This window comes from Triticum dicoccoides, chromosome 7B (genome assembly GCF_002162155.2).
Source record: "Triticum dicoccoides isolate Atlit2015 ecotype Zavitan chromosome 7B, WEW_v2.0, whole genome shotgun sequence".
NCBI classification, from domain to species: domain Eukaryota; kingdom Viridiplantae; phylum Streptophyta; class Magnoliopsida; order Poales; family Poaceae; genus Triticum; species Triticum dicoccoides.
Window position 1 is genome coordinate 641,191,067 of NC_041393.1, and position 23,692 is coordinate 641,214,758.

General features: G+C 48.1%; 2 protein-coding genes across 2 annotated transcripts in view; both read right to left on the reverse strand.

Annotated features, from left to right (window-relative positions):
* Positions 1–11,845: 11,845 nt before the first annotated feature.
* The window catches only part of LOC119339273 (GPI transamidase component PIG-S-like), a 14,773-nt gene continuing 2,926 nt past the window's right edge, over positions 11,846–23,692 (reverse strand). The window contains exons 6-7 of the mRNA XM_037611393.1: positions 18,531–18,615; positions 11,846–12,005 (exon numbers count right to left, since the gene is read on the reverse strand). Coding sequence (XP_037467290.1) covers positions 11,991–12,005; positions 18,531–18,615 — 100 coding nt within the window. The 3' untranslated portion in view covers positions 11,846–11,990. The remainder of the gene's footprint in view (positions 12,006–18,530; positions 18,616–23,692) is intronic.
* Positions 13,015–17,837, reverse strand: LOC119337280 (putative receptor-like protein kinase At3g47110). Its single transcript, XM_037609395.1, has 2 exons — positions 13,599–17,837; positions 13,015–13,517 (listed from the first exon to the last, which is right to left on the reverse strand). Exons 1-2 carry the CDS (start codon positions 16,405–16,407, stop codon positions 13,159–13,161), a joined length of 3,168 nt encoding a protein of 1,055 aa, XP_037465292.1. The 5' UTR covers positions 16,408–17,837; the 3' UTR covers positions 13,015–13,158.

A 23,692-nucleotide genomic window follows, 5' to 3' on the forward strand; every position in this document is an offset into this window, starting at 1 on the left:
TTCATCGGCAAAGATGGATGGAGGCAATTATAGATTATGAATGTGGTATTTCTTATACCCCTAGGAAGGCTAATGTTATGGCGGATGCTTTGAGTCGCAAGTCTTATTTCAACAACCTCATGGTTCAGCAAGCTCAACCTCTGCTTCATGAAGAACTTCACAAGTCAAACCTTCATATCATTCCACAGGGTTCTTTTAATACCCTTATCCTAGAACCAACTCTTGAGAAAGCTATTAAGTATGTGCAAGCAAAAGACACTGAGGTTGATCAGGTGAAATGAGATCTTGAGAAACCCAGAGATTTCTCGCTTGCTGAAGATGGAACTTTGTACTTCAGAGATCGCCTTGTGGTACCCCGGTTCGAACTTATGACCGACAAGGTTATGAAGGAGGCCCATGATACACCACTGTCTATTCATCCGGGTAGTACCAAGATGTACCAAGATATTCATCAAAGGTACTGGTTGTCTAAGATGAAGCAAGACATTGCTTGCTATGTTGCTGAATGTGACGTTTGCCATCGCTTCAAAGCAAAACATCATAAACCCGTTGGACTTCTGCAATCGCTTCCTATTCCTGAATAGAAATGGGATAAGGTTCAAATGGATCTTATCACTGGACTTCCTAGATCCCAAAAGGGTCACGATGCTATTCTTGTCATCATTGACCAATTCGCCAAAGTAGCACATTTTTTGCCAGACAAGAAGACGATAATTGCTAGTCTGTTAGAAAACTTGTATATCTCCATAATTGTAACTCTCCATGGTATTCCAAAGGAGATCAGTTCAGACCATGGCAGTATCTTCACCTCAAAGTTCTTGGAAAGTTTCCAAGAAGCTACGGGAAATCATATAACATGGAGCACTGCATACCACCCCCAGTCCCAAGGTCAAGTTGAACGAGTTAACCAAGTGCTTGAGGATATGCTACGTGCTTGTGTCAACTCATTTGGCAAGAAGTGGGAAGAATCTCTCCCGTGTGATGAATTCCCATACGACAACAGCTATCAAGGAAGCTTGAAGATGGCACCCTTCGAGGCACTATATGGACGTAAGTGTCGAACCCCTCTTAATTGGTCAGAAAGTGGAGAATGGCCGCTCATTGGTCTGGATATTATCCAACAAGCTAAAGAGCAAGTCTGTATTGTCCGAGAAAATCTCAAGGTGGCTTGGTCTTGCCAGAGGAGCAATTATGATCGTAAACACTAGGGATGAATCTATCAACCTGGTGAACAAGCTTATCTGCGTGTCACTCCTATGAGGGGCACTCGTCGTTTTGGAACCAAAAGCAAGTTAGCTCCTTGCTACATTGGTCCCTTCCGCATTCTCGCCAGACGTGGACATGTGGCATATAAATTGAAATTGCCACCACAGTTCTCTCACATCCACGATGTCTTCCATGTGTCGCAACTTCGTCATTGCTTCAAGGATCTCCACCATGCACTGGATCATGAAGTGCTTGAATTGCAACAAGACCTCTCTTATAAAGAGCATTCGATTCACATTCTTGATCAAGCTGAACGTCGCACCCATCAGAAGGCAATCAAGTTCCTGAAAGTTCCATGGTCAAACCATTCTGAAGACGAAGCCACTTGGGAACGTGAGGGTTGTCTTCCTGATGAATACCCCGCTCTGTTTTCGTCTACCTCCTAAATCCTAGGACGAGATTTCTTGTAGTGGAGGAGATTTGTAACACCCCGATATTTATGCTATAGTGAATCCCTGACTAATGAAGTAATGATGCCACATCATCTCATTTTGCTAAACTTAATCTCTCCTGGTTAAAACCTAAGTCAAATTCAAATTTAAATTGCAAGTGAAATTATTATTCCTTCGAATAGTAAAATAAAAATGTTCATTGGGTTGCAAATATTCACTAACTAATTGTCATGAATAAACAAACATTAATTGAGTTATTAAAATGCCCTCAATCTAATTAAATCAGGTTATGCGGCCATTTAAGCAACCTTTTCAATTTCTAAAATTCTTACACATTTCTTTTTACCCCAAAACCTTTTTGTGGTAGTGTCTAAATTACCAACACTATTGATGGACCAAGTTTCATATTTATAAAACTAGTTTGCTATAAAAAATAAAGTCAAAACAAAGAGATTAAAAGAAAATAGAAAGGTAAAAGAAATAAAAGAAAAGAAAAGAAATAGGCCCACTGTGCAGTGGGCCAAGTGCACAGTGGCGGCCCAGACAACCCACCCGCCCCGTGGCAGCCATCCGGACGCTGTGGATGTGCTATGTCGGCCATCCCCTCCCTCCCTGCCCCCTTAAGATGACGCCCTCGCCCCTCCTCCCCGAACCCTAGCCTATCCCCCCTCTCTCCCCTACTGCTCGTTCTCTTCCCCACGTGCTCCACCGAACGGAGCCGTCGATGCTGCATCGTCATTGCCACTGCTCCTCCCCGTCCCCGGCCTCCCCAACCTTCCCGCACTCGCCCATGCCTCACGGTGAGCGACTCTGATGTTTACCCTTGTTTCCCCTCGTTTTGGTCATCGTATCCCAACCCCTACGTCGGTCGCCATGACCCGAAGCTCCGCTCTGGCGCGCGCTCACCATCCCCTAGACCGCTTCCCTGTCATGTCCCCCGCGCACGCATGACACACCTGCCAGTGCCTGGCCACGCGGCCACGCCTCGCCGGCTCGTCCAATGCCGCCGCATCCCCGTGGCCCGCGGCGCTCGGCCGTGCCGTTCCCACTTGCCCATGTACGCTGCTGTTGCCGCTAGCCACCGCTCCCGGCCAAGCCGCTGACGCCGCCCCTGTCCGCTACGCGCAGCCTGCCTGCTGTTGTCCTATGGCACCCTCGCCTGTTGCCGCTCCGCCCACCATGCCCCATGCGTGCTCCCTGCCCCGACCGTTGCTGAGCTGCTCTAGATGTTGCTGACCCTGCCTCTGTTGCTCGCTGCCGCCTCCGACTGTAGTTGGCCGTCGCCGCACCCTGTCGTGCCGACGCCGCCCGCCACCCGCCGCGCCCGCCCCCGCCCCTGTCGCTGCTCCCGGCTGGGCCACTGCCTAGTGGGACTGGCGGGCCCAGTTGCTGGGCTGACCCAGTCAACAGTGCTGACTAGGCAGCCCCGGCAACTGACAAGTGGGCCTAGTTGACCGGTCAACCGGTCCACTCTAGACCGCTGACCTATTAGCTAGGCCCTGCCAGCCACCCATGTGCACTTCTGGGTACACTCACTGTGTACCTGTAGCAATTTAATCATTTATTTTTAAAATTAAATTAAATCCAGTAAATTCCAGAAATTGTTTAAAACTTTAAAAATTCATATGAAATAATCCATAACTCCGATGAAAATATTTATATATGAAAGTTGCTCATAAAATAAGACGAATCCGATTATGCCATCCACATACCTGTCACATGCTCCCATCACAGCAAACATGGAACCTTCCCTCCAGGATCGTATGTCCGATAATTGCCTGGAGTCAGGAAAATATTGTCGGATATTTTGCCGCTTTGTGTGTAACATGTAGCACTGCGTTAGGTCACCCCTAGCACAGCGTTTTGCCATGTCATGCTTTTTGATGTGATTTATTCCTCTGTTATTTATTGTGTTCCCCCTCCGTTACTTCTTTTCCTGTAGATCCGGAGACCGCGGTTAATCTAGTGATCGACTACTTCACCGTCGAGGATCCATATCTGTCTGGAGAGCTTCCAGGAAAGCAAAACCTCCAAGACCATTCCTATATCGCCCATTCATTCTCTCTTGTGCTTGCATTAGATTTTACTACTTTTTTTATTGCTCATAATCTGATGCATGGCCTGTTTTCGAAACATGTTGTTGAAACTTTACCTGTTGTCCTATATGCTTAGTATAGGGTGGTTAGTGATCCATGAGTGACGCCTCACCTTGTCCCTGTTGCCCCCACTTTATTACCTGAGGACTCAATCAACATGATCGATGTGCAGAGACCGACACAACACATCACCCCCCTAGCTGTACGACTCTACAGAGCTACTATCGAGTGCCGAGGGTGAAACCTCGTCACGCACTCCTGATGATATCTCTATAGTGTAGCTAATCGGTCGTGGATTGTGGAGCGTGATTCATCCTTCACCACTCTCGATGACGACTCTGTCATGCAACAGCTCAAGTGTGAACCTATCGAGAGTGATTCCCCCAAGTTCACCTTGACGGTTACATCGAGATGGAATCTATCGAGGGTGATTCCTTGAATTCTCCCCTTGATGTTATGGACACACGGTTACATTGACATTACCTCAAAACCTTGTTGATGTCGGGTTGGGCCTGAGGGGTACCCATGAGAGTTACCGAAGTTGGGTCGACCTGGAGTGTACCCGCGAGATAATTACGAGGCACGGCTGGGCAAGCAGACCGCCCCTAGAGAGAGTTGGGCATGGCCGTTGCTGTAAGTCCTCGAGACGGGGCGACGGGAGCACTGATCGTCTCACACGCTCCCAAGACACTAACGGGTTTGGATATGTGATCTGAGTAGGCCTCTGGTCTTTTTTGCACTAACCACTATGTGGGTTAGCACTCGGCGTTGTAAGTTTCTTTCAAAAGATCTATCAAACATCTAGTTCAGCATCGTGGCATGGTCAGATCCTGCCATCCAGGGGAGAGGTGGCGTTGGTATCTACCCTTCTCACAACGACCTGAAGTGCAAAGGGCGATGGGCCCAAGACCCCTAAGCGCTTAGGATGTAGACCGTCGGAACCTCTCTACGGAGCCTAGGTACGACTACGGCGTGTCGATCAGCCGACGCCGGGCATGACCAGGAAAAGCGTGCCCCGTCAGAGTTAATTGAGCATGTTAGGTAAGTTGGTGCACCCCTATAGGGAAGTTATCTATTCGAATAGTCGTGCCCATGGTAACAGGATGCTCGGAGTTGTATCCCGATCTTATACAACTTGAACCAGATATGTGTGATACTAAACTGTTATGATGGCTCCAGGATCGCTTCCTTGCGGAGTAGACGAGGAAGGATCTCTGGGCATTACTTAAATATACACGATACTATATGTTATTTACTCTACTTTCTTCTTTTGCTACAAGATGCTAGTTTTTGATAGGCTAAGACTTCCCCTCTATTCTGGCAATTCTGCAGTATAGTCCACAGATACAGCCCCTTCCCATTGATACCGATGCATATTTAGCAAATTGATGTGACTAGATGATGGAGTCCAGGAGCCTGCTGATCCCGTAGATGACTACTACTTTACTGACGGAGCTTACTACTATGTGGAGACCGAGGTCTAGGAGTAGCTCGGGGGCTCCCAGGCAGGAGGCTTGCGCCTTTTTGATCTAGTTGTCGCTGTTTTACTCAGCCTTCTTAAGGCAAACTTGTTTACCTTTGTATGTACTCAGATATTGTTGCTTCCGCTGACTCTTGTATTTGAGCCCTCCAGGCCCCTATCTTGTAATAAAAACTTGTATTATTTTATTTTGTGTCTAAAGTTGTGTTGTGATATCTTACCGTGGGTCTCTGATCTTGATCATGCGCACTTGCGTGTATGATTAGTGCACGATTAAGTCGGGGATGTCACAACCACGTCGGCAGTGGCCGTGGCGGCATAGCAGGAGGCAGAGCGGCTCCTCCACGAGCGGCAGGTAGCCGCTGGACAAGGCTGTCGCGGCCCTCCGGCGTCGTACCACCGCTAGAGGGACAATGACAGCGGCACCGATGGATTCAGTGGTGCGGCAAGGCAGGGCGGCCACGTGTACGAGGTGGTCGTCCGGTATAGGGTTTAGGTTTTTTCTAGGTTTTTAGTTAAACAGTCGAAATATCGTCCTTTTTATGTAAGTTATATCTGAACTTGAATGAAATCCGTCCGATTTGATCAAATTTCGCCCGCTTGGTTTGAATTGTTGGTCAGATGTATGCGGCTAGCGTTGGATGGCTGCCTCCCACATCCATTTCCATGGACTGGTGCCCCTTGCCCACGGACGGGTGTGGGAGGATTTTTGTGGTTTGCCGTTAGAGATGCCCTAACCGACCAGACCATCCATAGGGTGCTATCATCCGGCGGCAACACAATGCCGGGGGAGGAAGGGATCGTCGAAAGTAAAGCTTGCGCGCTTTTATTGAACCACTGTCACAGCAGTTTGTCGTGGCGTGTTGATCGAGTCTTGGGTCATTTGCAGGGTAACTCCAACGCTAGACCCCAAATCATCCGACGGCATGCGGTTATGTCAAACGGAAATAAAAGACAACCCAATCGTAGACCCCATCCCCATTTGTTCGGTCCGTGTCTGTTTTGCTCCATTTTCGGAGCAAAATCGATTTGGATTTGCGGCAAAGCGGACAAAAAGCAGACAGAGTCTACGCCCTGTGCGTCTGGCTGTGTCTGGTAATGGCCCATCTGGCATACAAACAAAAGGGCCCACACACCCATCCCATCCCCTCTCTCTCCTCCCTTTTCACCCACCTCCCCACCAACCATGCAGGTTGTCAGCGCGGCAAGGCAATGTTGCGACACTCGGCTTGCGGATGCGACAAGATGGGGCCAAGCTGGACGAGTAGGAGGCGGTGGCGCTGTGCCGCGAAGTGGCGGTGCTCGAAGCCGACGCAACTCGTTCGGCGACATGAGCAACAACGAGCAGCTGGGCGAGCGAGCGGGCGAGCGTGGCAGCTGCAGCCCCACACGAGCGCAACCATGCCTGTGCAGGGCGCTGGCATGCAGGCGGCAGATTGCGGCGGCGTGACAGGGGCGCGTCGGCGGGTGGAAGGACAGGGCATGGGCACGGCGCGCAGCAGCGGCGAGCGCGAGCGAGCTCGCGTATGAAGCAACTCCAGTGCGTGACAGCGTGACGGCATTGGGGCCTGGACTGTCCGTTTTGGATGTGTTCCGTGTTGGGTGCACTACTATGTCGGGCCTCTCGACGATATCCGATGTCCGTTTTCCTGTCCCAAACAGATGGAATCCGAGAACGTTGGAGTTGCCCTAAGACGGTAACTACGCGAGCGTGCGGTTTCTCGCTTGTGGTTGGGTCCTTCACGGAGAACTGCATACTCTAAAAGTCACAGAAATAGGTAACGGCCATTTAAAAAAACGTAACAGCTACCAGTGTCATTTCCCTTTTCTTTTTCCCCCTAAAGAAAATGTATACCATTGAGCGAAACAAAAGCGCGAGTTTCTTTTCAGTACTGATGATTGATTCAACCAAAAGGGAAAATGTTACCTTTTTTGCATCGAACTATAACTTTTTTCAACGAAGGATCATGCGGTTATAGTCTGCCCATAGGCCATTGACAAGAAAGTCAGGGCTCTCATCGAGCCAGCAGTCCGTGCCCTCCAATGCACAAGCATGTTGTGCACACAAGTGGGCCGGAGAATTAAAGTCCCTACTTACATGCTGCACCGAAAAGGACACAAAATTAAGGACTAAAGCATCTAGTTCTTGAAAGATAGGCACAGCAACGGATCGAGAGTTGCCGTGTGAATTCCATTGGGTGACCAGCTCCATGCAATCGACCTCCATGATCACATGTGACATCCCGCCAAGCTGAGGAAAGATCACTCCCTCCCTGAATGCTAGGAGTTCGGCAATGAAAGGGTCTGAGACCCCTTCTAGCGGCTTGCACCAGGCCCCGATGAAGGAGATATGAGACCGGGCAACACCTCCTGCTCCTCCTGATAACGCATCCGGGATCACCGAGCCATCGGTGTTGATGGTAATCCACCCCACATCAGGGGGGATCCAGCCTTGTCCCGCATGCGCTTTGGGCCGACGGGTAGGTAGATCGATTATGGTCAGGGTTTCATGGATCCACTTGAGAGCTTGCACTGGGGAGAATCCCTCTTGATCGTGAGACCATTTTTTCATGGAGTTCCATACAACATGCATGATCGTTATGATCTTGCAACGAGCATCATCAGAAAACATCTCATCAAGCACAATATCTTGTGCCCATGTCAAAGGATGCAGCCTCGGTAAATGGAGATCGAACTGATCCTTCGCCGCAATCTAGAACTGCTTAGCATGTGAACATGAGATGAGTGCATGCATTAAGTCCTCGTTCATGGCCTTGCATATATCGCAGCGGCCAAGTGGCTTGATATGTCGGTGCTTCAGTGTCATGGAGTCTGGCAAGATGCCGCGCAGAACCCTCCACCAGAACACCCGCACCTTCGGCACCACCTTTAACTTCCAAAGTGCAGTCCACAACTGTTTATTGGATGATGAAGAATCCGTAGTTGTCCCTTCCTCTAGAGAACTAAGCTCGTTCTAAGTCATTAGAGAGCGATACTCTAATTTTACAGTGTAGTTACCTGACTTTTCCAGTGCCCACGTCAAAGTGTCAACCCCACCTGATCTGTTCAAGGGTATATTAAGGATCGCCTCAGCATCAGGATGAAGGAAGTTTTGATGGACCAAGTTAACATTCCAGCCGCCAGTGTAGTCGTCGATTAACTCCGAGACTGGATGCAGGGGGCGTCGCCCCTAATCTTCCACTCGGTTTCATAGTAGTTGTGTTTGGAATCCAATGATTGTTCCATATGGAGATAGATGAACCGTCACCTACTCGATGGATCAGCCCCCTCTCCAAAGCCTTTCTGCCCGCTATGATCGCCTTCCATGTAGAAGAAGCCCGCTTGGGGATTGTAGCTTGGAGAAAATCTGAGTGTGGGAAGTACTTGCCTTTCAACACCCTTGAGCACAAAGATTTTGGGTTAGTCAGGATACGCCATCCTTGTTTGCCAAGCATTGCAAGATTGATGGAAATACCCATATTCATTCATAAGTCAAGCATACGACGTACAATACGAGTACAAAGTCGACAGAAACAAACCGAACAACTGTCCGCCCAAATCAAATAGAGCACCCTAAGAAAATTAGAAATTGCACACAGGTCCCTGGCCTATGAACATCTTGCATCTCCAACTAGCCACAACGAACATTGCGTCTGCCTGAGCAAGGCAGAGCCGACGTCCTCAAACTGCAGGCGCCGAAAGCCACGAGGTCAGACGGAGCCATGAGGGGCCCACAAGGGGGCACGGCGCGCCTACCCCCTGGGCGCGACGTGCTGCCTTGCCGTCTCCTCGTCTGTCGTCTAGACTCCCCCGAAGCTTCTAGGGTTCCTCCTGGTCCAGACAAAATCGTCAACAAGTTTCGTTGTGTTTGGACTCGTTTGGTAGGGATTTTCTGTAAAACCAAAAACATGCAAAAAAACAACTGGCACTAGGCACTGGGTTAATGGGTTAGTACCCAAAAATGATAGATACGTTGGAGACTTATCAGCATCACCAAGCTTAATTCCTGCTCATCCTCGAGTAAGTAAATGATAAAACATAATTTTTATGTTGAATGCTACCTAACATGTCTTATTATGTAATCTCTTTACGGTATGAATATTGAGAAACGATGAAGTAATTAATATCAACATAATAATATCCATGAATTCTAGAAAACAATCATTACTCCTCAAAATATACGATGCTTAACGAATGTTATCCCTAATCATTGAATTATGTAAGCATGGCATGACTCCATCTTCCTAACATAAGTACAAATCATGAGCACCCCGGTGCCAAACCAAGCAATTACATGATACCTTTTCTCGCTTCAACATTTTCAACTTCACTTAGTGTCCCGGATTTGTCACGGTAGATGTCCTAGTGAAAGGACTTAAGCGTGGAGCCATCACAACGTTGGTTAGCTCAAAGGGGTTGAACGGGACAAAGGACACGAGTTTACCCAGGTTCGCCCCTCACAACGAGGTAAAAGCCTACTTCCTACTTTGAGTTGTATTGATTGAGTATTGATTACAAGGGAGCGGAATCGCTTGACTAGCTATCGATCAGTTGTTTTTCTTCTCTCTCCAACCCACCATCGGGTCTCACCTTTATATACACAGGTCGAAGCCCGGCGGCTTACAAGAGTCCAGGTCAGGTCACACAATGTAACCGGATGTGATTCTAATCTCCTTGCCTTACAAGGCAAGTCATCATCGGGCGGCTCGCACCTTTGGTTCTTGAGTTGCCTTCGGGTCTTGGGCCTTCAATAGGCCTGCCTATGAGCCGCCGTCTTCATGTCTTGTCTTCTTGGGCCCACTTGGGCCCTTTGATGTGAGTCGCCAACTGTGTAACCCGGGCCCTCCTGGGCGGGTCACACCGCGGAGTTATATTCCCAACAGTCAGTATATAAGTGTGAGACATGGACTTAGCATTACTAATGGAATAGAATATGTTGGCAGAGGTTTATAAGGGAAGACAAAAGTGAAGAAAGTCTCAATCAACTCGGATCGTTGGGCAATGAAGATGCCTTACAATCGATATCAATGCGAGTAGCAGGGATTGCCATGCAACGGATGCCCACTAAAGCTATAAGTGTATGAAAACTCGCTACTGAAACTAAGTGGGTGTGATGAAGACCTTGGGCATTTGAGGAAGCCCGTCATGAGAATATACAATCCAAGTTCTATAATGTAAAAAATTCTACTAGTATATGAAAGTGACAAATCATGGAGACTCTCTATATGAAGAACATGGTGCAACTTTGAAGCATAAGTGTGCTAAAAGGATGGTGGGATTGCCCCTTCTCTCTTTTTTCTCAATTTTTTCTTTTCATATTTTTTAGAATAATATCATGAACCTCATCCCCACTTTTTCGAGGACTCATCAGGACGTGCAACATTTCTCAACTGAACTTCATCCCCATACTGGCAGGTATCCCCAGCGCGGATCTGCTAGGTGATGACCCTTGTCGGCTTGCGGGTGGCGCCTAGTGGGGGGGGCTTCTATCGGCTACAGTAGAGGATCATGGATGTTGGTCAGCTGGTGCGCCACTGGTGGGACCTAATGTAGGAGCTCGAGGCGGAGGTGCAGGGGATGAAGTGATAGGCTCGTGTGTAACGGATGTGATTGGCTAGGGGGCTGGCTAGGTCTTGGGGTTGGGCATGGAAGGCTATCGATGGAAGTCGTACTCCAGCGGTGTCCCAAGTTGTCGATGGCGACACCTAAGGGTGGCGTTTCCTTGTTGGAGGTGTCAACGTGACAACCCTCACCTTCCTTCCCGACATGCTCTAGGGGAAACCATAGATCTGGATTATCGATCGGACGATGGCGGCGTTCTAGCTATTCTTGATGTTGCATTCCTTCTTGAGGGCATCGTTCTGGAGATGGATCCAGCCGGAGGGACTCGTGGCTCGTGTAGTTGATGGACGGCTCGAATGGTTCATCATTATGGTGCATGTGAGACCGACGATATTATTCCTGTCGGTGATGGGCAGCAGGAGGCATCCTTCACATGCGAGGAGCGTCAGGCAAGCTATGTGTGGCAACCTCATGGGATCTGAGCGTCATAGGTGCACCTCCTTTCGGACATATAGTTCCGCCCTGCCGGCGTCTAGGTTGGCAGATATGCTTGTGGCAGCCCAGATTGATGTGATGGTTTTCGTTATACACCTTGGCAGCAGCATAAGCGCTCTGGTACTCGACCGGATGTGTTGTGGGGCTTTGGCCTTCCATCTTGTATGTATTCTGACGCTTTAGGCCTAGGTTGCTAGATGTGGCTTGCCGATGTTTAAGTTTTCGTCCGGTTTTCCGTTAATAAACCAAGCAGTCAGGTTCATGTACCGTATTTCTCCTTACAATGTACTCTCTCCGTACTTGTTGGACATATGAATAAAAATGGATGTATATAGAACTAAAAATACATCTAGATACATCCATTTATCCGCCAAGTATTTTTAGACGAAGGGAGTATATAACAACTCTCCTGTGAGTGAGGCGTTTTAGCTCTCGGCCTCCGTGGAGGCCGATTTTTTGAAAAATTCAAAATTTGAACTTTTCAATTTAAAAAAAAAACTTAAAAATTGTACAAGTAAACAAAGATGTTATGTGTATGTGTGTAAAATTTCAGAATGAAATACCTTCAAATATGAGTACAAAACAAACAAATTCATGGTCTGAGAGGATGAATAGTATCATGTGTTTCATCCTCATTTCAAATTACAAAAAGGACAAATTCATGGCCTTGAGATGAGATTTGTCTTTTTTGCACAACCCTCAACATATTTCGTCCTGAAAATTTACACACTTATGCATTATGCCTCAATGTATATCTATGTTTTTTATTAAGATTTTTATAAAATGTATAAAAAATATGAATTTTGAATTTTTCAAAAACCGGCCTCATTATCACCAAGTACGCCGTCCCTGAGGACTGAGGGCACCAAGATCACACCCTCTTGTCTTATGTTTCGTCTGGCTGATCGTCGGTGTTAATTACTGCTGCTCGTGAGCCTTGTAGTATCGTTAGTGATTCCGGGAATTTATGTAATTGATGTGCTGCTACTTTTGAAATTATTGCCTGGTGTTTGTCTGAATAGGACAGGGATCCAGTGACTGGCCTCTGGCCAGTCACACCGGGAATTTATGTAATTGATGTGCTGCTACTTTTGGAATTATTGCCTGGTGTATGTCTGAATAGGACAAGGATCCAGTGACTGGCCTCACCGTGACTGGCGGGCGGCCAGCCGTTGGATCAGGGGGACGGTTTAAATTGAATTCCTACAGTACCCATTCTACAGTGCTTTCTCTACAGTACTGATGTGTGTGTTTTGACAGCTTGTTTGTGGTGTCTGAATCTATGCTGCTCTGCTTGCTTATCGTATGGTCTAGCATATATCCATTTGCTGTTACTGGATTCCATGTCCAGTGTTTTTCTACAGATGAACCATGCTTTGTGGTGCAGTCTCAATTGTTGTCTACCGGTTTATCTTAATCATGAATTAATGTTCCCAGCATGTGTACCGTTTTGAGAATGAAATCATTTCTGGCATGACTAGAACTTGCTATTATTGCAAAAAAAAAATGGTTCTACACTTTGCATTTACTTCCTCCGTTCCTAAATATTTGTCTTTCTACAGATTTCATCAAGTGACTACATACGAAGCAAAATGAGTGAATCTACACTCTAAAATATGTCTACATACATCCGTATATTGTAGTCCATTTGAAATGTCTAAAAAGACAAATATTTGGGAACGGAGGGAGTATTTGATACAGATGTAAAGAAACACAATTCCCAGAATGAGAACAATCATAGTACGGAGTACTAACTAAAGCGCTACATATAAATTGCAGGATCGTGTCTTGTACAAACTTGTTTTTTCAGTCCTGTTCGAATTTATTGAGTCAGGGCTTCTTTTCCTGCTTCATGTTCTCCTGTAACCTAGCCAACAAACGCGAGATGTGCATCTCTGATTGCACGCATCTCTGCTGCTGCATCTCTGGTCAATGTTCGTTCTCGAGGCTGTTGCTTTGAGCAGGATATGCCAAGCCTCAACACTGAAACCAAGCACTTCTGTGTTCTAATAGTATTGTTCTCATGTTGTTCGTTGTGCAGCCAGATTGTTGGGTCAGCTACCTCCAGGGTTCTATCTTGAAGAGCATCCTCGACAAACTTATGCAGACCCAATGAATCTGTGAACCTGTCATCTGTTGGGCGCCTTCCGGTGAACATCTCAAGCAGCAATATGCCAAGACTATAAATATCACCGTGAGTTGAGACCACAGAGCCTTCTCCATACTCTGCAATTATGCAACATTTCGTGGTTAGAATGCCATATCTGCGTGCGAAGTAAAGATAAAATCAGAAGATATTTCAATTACCTGGAGCAACATAGCCAATGGAACCTTTTATCCCAATTGTGCTATATGAAGTTTGCACCCTCTCGCTTGTATTTTCTTGAAGGATCCTTGATATGCCAAAGTCTCCAACGCGGGCGCTCATGTCGTCAGCAAGAAGAATGTTGCTTGGCTTAAGATCACAATGGATTACCGATGGTTCACAATAGATGTGCAGATATTCTACTGCGTCCACAATATTGATAGCAATATCAAGCCTCTGGGCAAGGCTGAGCGTGTTGTTTGTAGTGGGCTCTTGAGATTTTGGGTGGAGCCAACCATCCAAGTTACCATTTGGCATGAACTCAAACACCAATGCCTTGAACTCTTGACCTTGGTGGTCGACGCTTGAACAAGAAGTAATGATCTTTATGAGACAACGATGTCGTATCCTTCTCATGGCTTCACATTCAACCTCGAAACTCTTGGAATACCTGGATTGACCGAGGTTAAACACCTTGATAGCCAATGTTCTGTCCTCATTTTCCAAAACACACTTATAAACTGCACCGTAACTTCCTCTCCCAAGCAAGTTAATATCTGAAAATTCGTTAGTTCCTCTCAATAATGCATGATAGGGGATTCTTTCATAATGGTTCTCAGCAACTGAGTATTGCACTAGTGTCTTCTGGCTTTGTCTGAGCTTCCTACGAAGTATCCAAACAAGAACAATAACCGAAAGTGACAACAAGATTGTTCCAGCTGTTGCTAGAGAAATTACAAGAGACTTCAACTTCCTTTTTCTATTCTTGCTAATGCGGCTTGTGGAACATGGAACCAAGTGAAGTTGAGGTCTACCACCACACAGATTGATATTCCCAGCAACAACTGCTACATAAGTGATGTTTCTGAAAACACCTCCATCTGGCACCTCACCTTGCAAATTATTAAAGGATAGATCCAATTTGGACAATGAAGTCAAATTCTGTAGAACTGCCGGGATTGATCCAGAAAAGTCATTGTGTGCTAGGTACAGTTCCTGCAGGTTTCCAATACTAGCAAGGGCCTCGGGAATATTACCAGAGAGCTTATTCATGGTCAGATTCAGTTTACTGAGCCCCTTTATATTTGTCAGTGATCGAGGTATGCTCCCCTCGAACAAATTATTGTCTAATAATAACCAGTCCAAGACTATGCAATTCTGAATACTATCCGGTATCTTGCCAGACAACTGATTTCCTGATAGAATCAGTTGGTTGAGGTTTGCCAAGCTACCAACCTCATTAGGAAGGGGTCCTGAAAGGGAATTGTATGACAAGTCCAAGTACCAAGAAAGGCCAGATAATTTCAAAATCTCTCTGGGTATTGAACCGTTAAGTCTGTAGTTTGTTGACAAATCAAGTAAGAATAGGTTTTTCAGCTCCCCCAGGCTTGCTGGAATGGGCCCCTCCAAGTTTCCATAGTATGCATAAAGCCTGTTTAACTGTGAAAGGTTCCCTATTGACGGCGGTATGAGGCCAGACAAGCTATTGTTATACAAGGCTAGCTCAATCAGGTTTTCCAGCTTACCGATGCTCTCTGGGATCACTCCGGAGATATAATTGTTTGCTATTGCAAGCCTGGTGAGACCAACCAAATTGCCTATGTCTGCAGGAATAACTCCAGAGACCCGACTGTCCAGTAAGTATAACTCTTGAAGAGTCGTCGAGAGGTTAGCAACTGAAGCTGGCAGCAATCCTTCGAAATAGTAGCCGCCAAGTGCCAAGAAGCCCAACTGGCTGCAGTTTGCCAAAGAAGTGATGAATTCCCACCCTTTGTTATCATTTGCTTCAAGCTTAGTGCCAGACAAGTGGAGATCTTGGAGTGCTCGCAACTTCCCCAATGTGGGAGGCACATACCCACTAAATCTATTAAACCCCAGGTCGAGTTGTATGAGGTTAGATAGATTAGATATTGAGGAAGGGATGGTCCCCGCGAAGTAATTATTACTCAAGTAAAGACCATTTATCTTGGGGAACTTGTTGTCGATATCATCCATAATGCTTCCATAAAACATATTGTGACTTATATCAAAATATTCCACCGACGACAAGTTGTAGAGAGAAGGTGGAAGCATACCAGAGAGGTTGTTTTGGGAGAGCCTGAAAAATCGCATGGTCTCGATGCTTCCAAGCACTGGTGGGACTGAACCAACTAGCTGGTTGTCAGAGAAATCAAGATATCGTAGATAGGACAGATTGGCCATTGACCCCGGGATGGGACCTGTGAAACTATTGTTCCTCAGCGAGATCACTGCCAGGGATATGAACTTTTCGCCGAGCTCAGCTGGGATGTGGCCGCCAATCTTGTTGTTGTGTAGTCCCATTTTGTTCAGCCTGATGCAGGAGCTCAGGTTTACAGGGAACTTGCCGGAGAAGGAGTTGTCGTTCAAGTCTAGCCTCTGTAGGCGACGGAGGCGGCCGAGGCTTGCTGGAATCTCCCCATGGAACCAGTTGAAGCTCAGGTTGAGCATCCGCAGGAACGTGAGGTTCCCTAGGGCTGGGGAGAGTACTCCGACGAGCGCTCTGCTGTCCAAGCTCAGCTCCACCACCCGCGCGGGCCTCCGGTGGCTGCATGTCACGCCTTCCCAGCTGCAGAAATCAGCACTGCTGTTCCAGGAGGCCAGCGAGCTGCCATCGCTGACTTGTGCTTTAAAAGCAAGCAACGCAGCCTCATCGCTGGCGATCACCGTGACGATCATCAGGACGGCTGGCAATGACCATAGGAAACTCATGACCCCCATTGCCATGCCCCTCTTGGTTTGGTTGGCAAGTAGCAGTAGCCTGGTCCATATATACAATTTTTGGTCTTGCATTATTGCCTTTTGCCAGTTGCAGGTGGTGTGCTAATACTCCAACAACTCCTAAATCGCTGTTTATGTCCCGTCACTTTCATTTCCCAGCAATAATTTAGACCTTCTGTCCTCTTTTGACAACTTGGTAGTTGCTAAATCTCAAAAATGTCCAACATGCAGACGTTTTCAAAGGTGTTATCCACCCGTCAACAATGGCTGCTAAATAGGATAATGCCAATCGGCATGGCAGTTGGTGAGATGGTTTTCGTCGGTAGGTGTAGACAAATATGATAAGATGGTAGGTTGGTTAATCTTAGATTCCTTTGTAGAAACATGCCAACATGATTGTATCTGAGTCTGGCTACTCAGTTTGAAATCTAGTGGGTAGAATGATTTTGTGTTTCAGAACTGATGTGGGTAGAATGATGGATCCATAGGTACTCTTGCGTCCACCTGGGTTGTTCCTTCAGAATACTATGAAGGGAAAAGCTCAACGTTTCTGCTTTGAAGTGGCGTCCATTTCTGCATGATTACAACGGGGTTGAACAGAACAGTCGTAACTTCATGCCTTGACGGTATATGTTTGCAACTAGCTTTACTTACTTGCTGCATACTGAGATTGGGGTGATATATGCACTCACTTTTCATGTTAGCGATATATGTTAGTCCATACAGAGTCATGCATGTCGATGTTTGTTTCTATGTATACAATTTTTTTTGTGCCATTGTTATGTATACAGTTGGTAAACTAAATTGATATATTGGGTTGTACTGCTAACAGTTCAGGAGGTCAACATTTTTGCCATATTTAGCGACTTTTTAGGATCTTCTATTGGTATCTCGTGGTTGAAATTCTCATACATAATCTCAGGAGAGCATGTGTTTTTGTTTGAGTTAATTTTCTCAATAGATGGATGCATGATGTAAATATCATAGCATCTAACAGTAATATTTTCATGCTTCAGAACCTTTGCTATTAATAATAACTGAAAGTCTCAAACTACTTTTGTAGTTTGAGGAGATCACTAACTGCCAGTGCTCTTAGTTCTATACCTAAAATCACTCTGAATTCAATGCATTTCTACAAAAATAGATAGTTTCATTTACCTTGAATCTTAACAAAAGAAATGAGCAGTCTATGCTAAGCCAAAGAGGCTTCCAATAATTAGTTAATTCAGCGAATACGAGTTCAGAGGATTAAATATAACATTTTCTTTTTCCTGGAGGGAACATTTTGCTTCATTGTATTTTTCTGTATCATGCAGACCATTCCTAGTGCCCTCCAGATTTTCTGGTATCAAGAGATACAAAAGATGATGAATTCTACACACCTGTGATGGCATTTGTCTCCAAGTCCCATGTGTCTTCTTTGAACCAAGTGAACAGCCCGGTGGGTTCCAAAGAGACGTACTAGTAGGCACAAGTTCTATAGGGCTCCTCCTCCACCTCCTCCTCCTCCTCCAAGAAAGAAAGTTAGGGTTTGTGCCTCTCGCCGGCGCCGGCGCAGGTCCGCCTCGTCTCGGTGGCCCTAGGGCCATGGAGGCGCGGTGGATCCTGACAAGGGCCGGCGGGAGGGCTCCGTTTTTAGTCGTTTTTTTCAATCTTGTTAGGGTTTTTGTCCTACTCAGGAAGGCGAAACGGCGGCGGCTCCCTGAAGATGGAATAAAGGTCTCCCCGCCTAGCCCCCGTTCCGGCGGTGCGTCTAGCATCGTTGGTGGGCGTGTGGAGGTGTGTCTCCGGCAGATCTATCTTTGGTGGATTTGCTCGGATCTCGTCGTTGTTCGTCTACGTTCGTATGTCTTCGGTTTGGATCCTTCCGATCTACGTTATTTTTCATCGGCGGCGGTTGCTGTTCTGGGGTGCTGGTCCTATGGGGCCTTAGCACGACGACTTCCCGACTGTCTACTACAACAAGTTGTGCCCGGCTCCGGCGATGGAGGGGCAATGACGGCGGCGCGCCTTCGGCTCGCTTCGGTGCTTGTAGTCGTCGCTAGGTGGTCTACGAATTTGGATGTAATTTTTATTTCTGGTATTCGTTGTACTGCCATGATTGAAGATGAATAGATTGAAAGTTTTTCCAAAAAAAAAACACTATCAAGAAAAATGGCAAGATGTACAACACACGAAAGGTGCATAGTACTTACTGGGGAAATAAATGCATTAGTTTTCGAAAGCTCCCCATCTGGAAGCTGCAAATACAAAGGGCATTCCCTTGCAGATGGAATATACCTGTTTATTACAGAACAAGCAATTTAGATGACTAATGATCATCCATAAAGATCATATATAAAAAAAGAGTAAATGACAATGTGATAGTTACTAAATGTTGTTGGAGATGTTGCTGTTAGATGTGTAAAGTCTCTTTTCGGTATATCCCCATCGTATAAGGGGTTTCATGCACTTTACCTCACATATATATGTAATGGCCTTTGGCCCTCAGTAAAGTCCAGTTGCTGATTATCCAACATGGTATCAGATGCTAGGCTAGCCCCTTCCTCCCGCACGACGCAACTCCGTGCCCCTCGTTCCTAGCATGCTCGTCTCCGGCCGTCCAGCCGCTGTCTCTCCGGCCCCGCTCTGCTGCTCCTCCAGCTGGACGCTGTCCCGTCCGGCCGACTCATCCGGCAGCCGCCCCGCTCGGCTGCTGCTCCGTCCGGCGCCATCTCGCCTTGTCGCCCCGACCGGCTGCTGCGGCCGCTGCCTCGTCCTGCCAGCCCTGTCCGGCCGCCGTCCCGCTCGTCCCGCCCCGTTCAGCCGCCTCTAGAGTTGCGCCCGTTGTCCCGCTTGGCGCTGCCCGCCCCATCCAGTCGCCTCTGGCGTTGTCCTGCTGGAGCTGCGGGCGTTCTCCCGTTCGGTCCTCCGGCTGGCAGCTGCGTTGCGGGCTCTCGATCCAGATCGAGTCTCCGCCTCTGGCTAGCGCTGTCTCGTGCGCCCCTGCCCGCCTCTCTCGATCCAGATCGAGTCTCTGCATCCGTTGACTTCCAAAAAGGAGAGAAAGAAAAAGAAGCACTCGTTATGTCTTCTTCGGGCTATGTCGCTGTTCCTAGGTGTTCGGTGATCTTCGATGGCACCAACTATGCGGAGTTTGTGGGCTTTATGCGCATCCATATGCGTGGTCTTCTTCTGTGGGGTGTTCTCTCTGGCGAGGTCCCCTGTTCGTTATGCCCTGTTGCGCCAGTGGCCCCAATCCCAGCGGTGCCGCCGGTACTTGCTGCTGATGCTTCTCAGGCTGATCGGGATGCAGCCAAGGCTCTCGATGATGCTGCCATTGATGCTTACGACCAGCAGGTATCAGCTTATTCCGATGCTCTTTCTGTGTACCGCGATGATCTGTCTGCTTACACTCAGTGGTGCAATGATGATGCTCGTGCTGCTGCTGTTCTCACTGCGAGTGTCCTCCCTCAGTTTGCTTCGGAGTTCATGCGACTTGGACAGTTGCAGCGGTGTGGTCTTATCTCTGTCAGCGCTATCAGCCCTGTGGTGATGCTCTCTACCTATCTGTGGTGCGTCAGGAGCACGCACTTCAGCAAGTGGATTCCTCTATTGATGAGTTCTATTCACAGTGCTCTGCCATCTGGCGTCAGCTTGACTCTCTTCGGACAATCGTTTGTGGAACTTGCCGTTGCTGTCAGATTACACAGCCCGATTTGGAGTTTCAGTGGGTTCATGAGTTCTTATCTCGTCTCCGCTCTGAGTTCGAGCCTCGACGTGCCCACTTGCTTGCTCGTGGTCGTGTTCCTCCCTCGGAGGTTCTTGCCGAGCTTCGTGCTGAGGAGACCCGCCTTCGCACTGCGGGGTTGTTGGCGGTTCCGTCTGTGTTGGCTGCTCCACCGCTCCTACCTACACCTTCAGGGGGAGTGGGTCGCCCTTCTTATGCTGAGAAGGGCCGGTCGCGCCGTGACACCTTCTGTGGCTACTGCTCTCAGCCAAGTCACCCAGAGTCCGATTGCCGTGAGAAGAAGCGAGACCAGACGCGCTCCTCTCCCAGTGGGACTCCTGGATCTTCCTCGACTCCGTCACTCACTGACCAGGACATTGTACGGCTTAAACGCCTTCTGGCTTCCTCTGGTTCTTCACCGCCAGGTTCTGCTGCTGTTGTGACTGCTTCCACCACTTCATCACCGCCGGCATCTACACCGCCAGGTGCATCTTCGTGGGTTCTGGATTCTGGAGCTTCCTTTCATATGTCCTTTGATTCTTCAGCGCTGTCTTCACTTCGCCCTCTTGATTCTCCTATTAATGTTCTTACTGCCGATGGCACCTCTCTCCCTGTTGCTAGTCGTGGTATTCTTTCCACTCCATCCTTTTCTGTTCCTAGTGTTTCACATGTTCCTCGCCTTACCATGAATCTTTTTTGTGCTACCCAACTTACTGATTCTGGTTGTCGGGTCATTCTTGGTACCGATTCTTGCTCCATTCAAGATCGTGCCACCAAGGTTTTGGTTAGTGCTAGCCCCCGGCACCGTGAGTCCGAGGGTCTTTGGGAAGTTGACTGGCTTTGTGTTCCTTCCACTGCCACCACTTCAGTCAGCTCTCATGCTCTTGCCGCCTCTTCGTCTGCGTCCTTCCAGCAGTGGCATCATCGCCTTGGTCACCTCTGTGGCTCTCGCTTATCTTCCTTAGTGCGTCAGGGCCTATTAGGGTCCGTATCTGGAGATGTTTCTTCACCTTGTAATGGTTGTAGACTTGGAAAACAGACCCAGTTACCTTATCCTACCAGTCAGTCGGTATCTCAGCATCCTTTTGATTTAGTTCATTCTGATGTCTGGGGTCCAGCCCCCTTTGATTCGAAAGGTGGTCATCGCCACTATGTTTTGTTTATTGATGATTTCTCTCGCTACACTTGGCTCTACTTCATGAAATCTCGTAGCGAGGTTCTCTCAATATACAAACGATTTGCTGCCATGGTTCACACTCAGCTTTCCATGCCTGTTCGTACTTTTCATGCTGATTCCGTTGGAGAGTATATCTCCCAGCTGTTGCGTGGCTTTCTCGCAGAACAGGGTACCCTTGCCCAGTTCTCCTGTCCTGGTGCTCATGCTCAGAATGGCGTTGCCGAACGTAAGCATCGTCATCTGCTTGAGACGGCTCGTGCGTTGATGATTGCCCCCTCCCTTCCACCCCATTTTTGGGCTGAGGCTGTTTCTGCATCCACCTATCTCATCAACATTCAGCCATCGACTGCTCTGCAGGGTGGTATTCCTATGGAGTGTCTCTCTGGTCCCTCTCCTGACTACTCAGCTCTTCGTATGTTTGGATGTGTGTGCTACGTCCTTCTTGCCCTGCGCGAGCGCACCAAACTGACTGCTCAGTCGGTTGAGTGTGTTTTCCTTGAATACAGTGATGAGCACAAGGGCTATCGCTGTTGGGACCCTGTTGGTCATCGCTTGCGCATCTCACGTGATGTGACCTTTGACGAGTCTCGCTCTTACTACCCACGTCCTTCTTCCTCGAGGTTCTCTATGGACGACATTTCTTTTCTTCTCCTTCCCGATACACCCTGCTATGTGCCTCATGTTTCACCTTTTCCTCCTACACCTCTCATTCACCATCGACACCATCTTCTCCATCCTCCTCCACCTCTACACCATCATCTCCAGTCCGTCGCCCTCTCTCACCGTTTCCTCTCCACTATACTCGTTGCCCTCGTACTGAGGATGCTTCCCCTGACGTGCCTGACGCGCCTTCCACCTCTGGTGCACCTCCGTTCACGCCTACCCCGGTTCATAACCTCCGTGCTCGGCCTCGCCCTCTGCCTGATCGCTATTCTCCTGATCGGTACGGTCTCTCTGTTATTGCTGAGCCCACTTCCTATCGGACTGCCATGACTCAGCCTGAATGGTAACTTGCGATGGCCGAAGAGCTTGCTGCCCTTGAGCGCTCTGGCACATGGGATCTGATTTCCCTCCCTTCTGGTGTTCGTCCCATCACTTGCAAGTGGGTCTACAAGATCAAGACTCGCTCTGATGGTTCTCTTGAGCGTTACAAAGCTCGTCTTGTGGCCCGTGGTTTTCAGCAGGGCAGGGACACGATTATGATGAGACATTCGCTCCTGTTGCCCACATGACCACTATCCGCACTCTCCTTGCTGTGGCTTCTGTTCGTCATTGGTCTATCTCTCAGCTTGATGTCCAGAACGCCTTTCTCAATGGCGAGTTGCGTGAGGAGGTTTATATGCAGCCACCACCGGGATACTATGCTCCTGATGGCATGGTCTGTAGACTTCGTCGCTCCCTCTATGGTCTTAAACAGGCCCCTCGTGTCTGGTTTGAGCGCTTTGCCTCTATGGTGACTGCCGCTGGTTTCTTGCCCAATGATCATGATCCCGCGTTGTTTGTTCACACGTCTCCTCGTGGTCGGACTCTTCTCCTTCTCTATGTTGATGACATGATCATCAGTGGTGACGACTCTGAGTACATTCCTTTTGTTAAGGCGCACCTTCGAGACTAGTTCTAATGACTGATCTTGGTCCACTTCGCTATTTTCTTGGGATTGAGATCCCCTCGACCTCTAATGGCTTCTACATCTCCCAAGAAAAATATATTCAGGATCTTCTTGCTCGCGCTGCTCTCGGTGATGAGCGCAAAGTTGTGACTCCTATGGAGCTCAACGTTCAGGTTCGTGCCTTGGATGGTGGCCCTCTTCCTAATCCTACTTGCTATCGTCACCTCGTTGGCAGCCTTGTCTATCTTGCTGTTACTTGTCCTGACATCTCCTACCCTGTCCACATCCTGAGTCAGTTTGTTTCAGCCCCCACCTCTGTCCACTATAGTCACCTCCTCCGTGTTCTACGATATCTTCGTGGCACGACCTCTCAGCGCCTTTTCTTTCCCCGCTCCAGCTCTCTTGAGCTCCAGGCCTACTCTGATGCTACCTGGGCTAGTGATCCCTCTGATCGCCGCTCGCTTTCTGCTTATTGTGTCTTTCTTGGTGGCTCTCTTATTGCCTGAAAGACAAAGAAACAGGCTGCAGTTTCTCGCTCGAGTACAGAGGCTGAGTTGCGAGCCATGGCTATGTTGACGGCTGAGGTGATCTGGTTACGATGGTTACTTGAGGATTTTGGTGTGTCTGCTACTACCTCGACTCCCCTACTGTCAGACAGTACAGGTGGTATCAGTATTGCGCGTGACCCGGTGAAGCATGAGCTCACCAAGCACATCGGTGTGGATGCCCACTTTGTGTGTGATGTTGTACAGGATCAGACTCTCGCTCTTCACTATGTGCCCTCTGAGTTACAGTTGGTTGATTTCTTCACGAAGGCACATACTCGAGCGCAGCATGGCTTTTCCCTCTCCAAACTCAGTGT

Coding starts and splice junctions, on each gene's coding strand:
- LOC119337280 (XM_037609395.1), bottom strand. CDS start 16,407: ATGCAAGACCAAAAATTGTATATATGGACCAGGCTACTGCTACTTGCC. Junction 13,518..13,598: donor CATTGGCTATGTTGCTCCAG/GTAATTGAAATA, acceptor GCATAATTGCAG/AGTATGGAGAAGGCTCTGTG.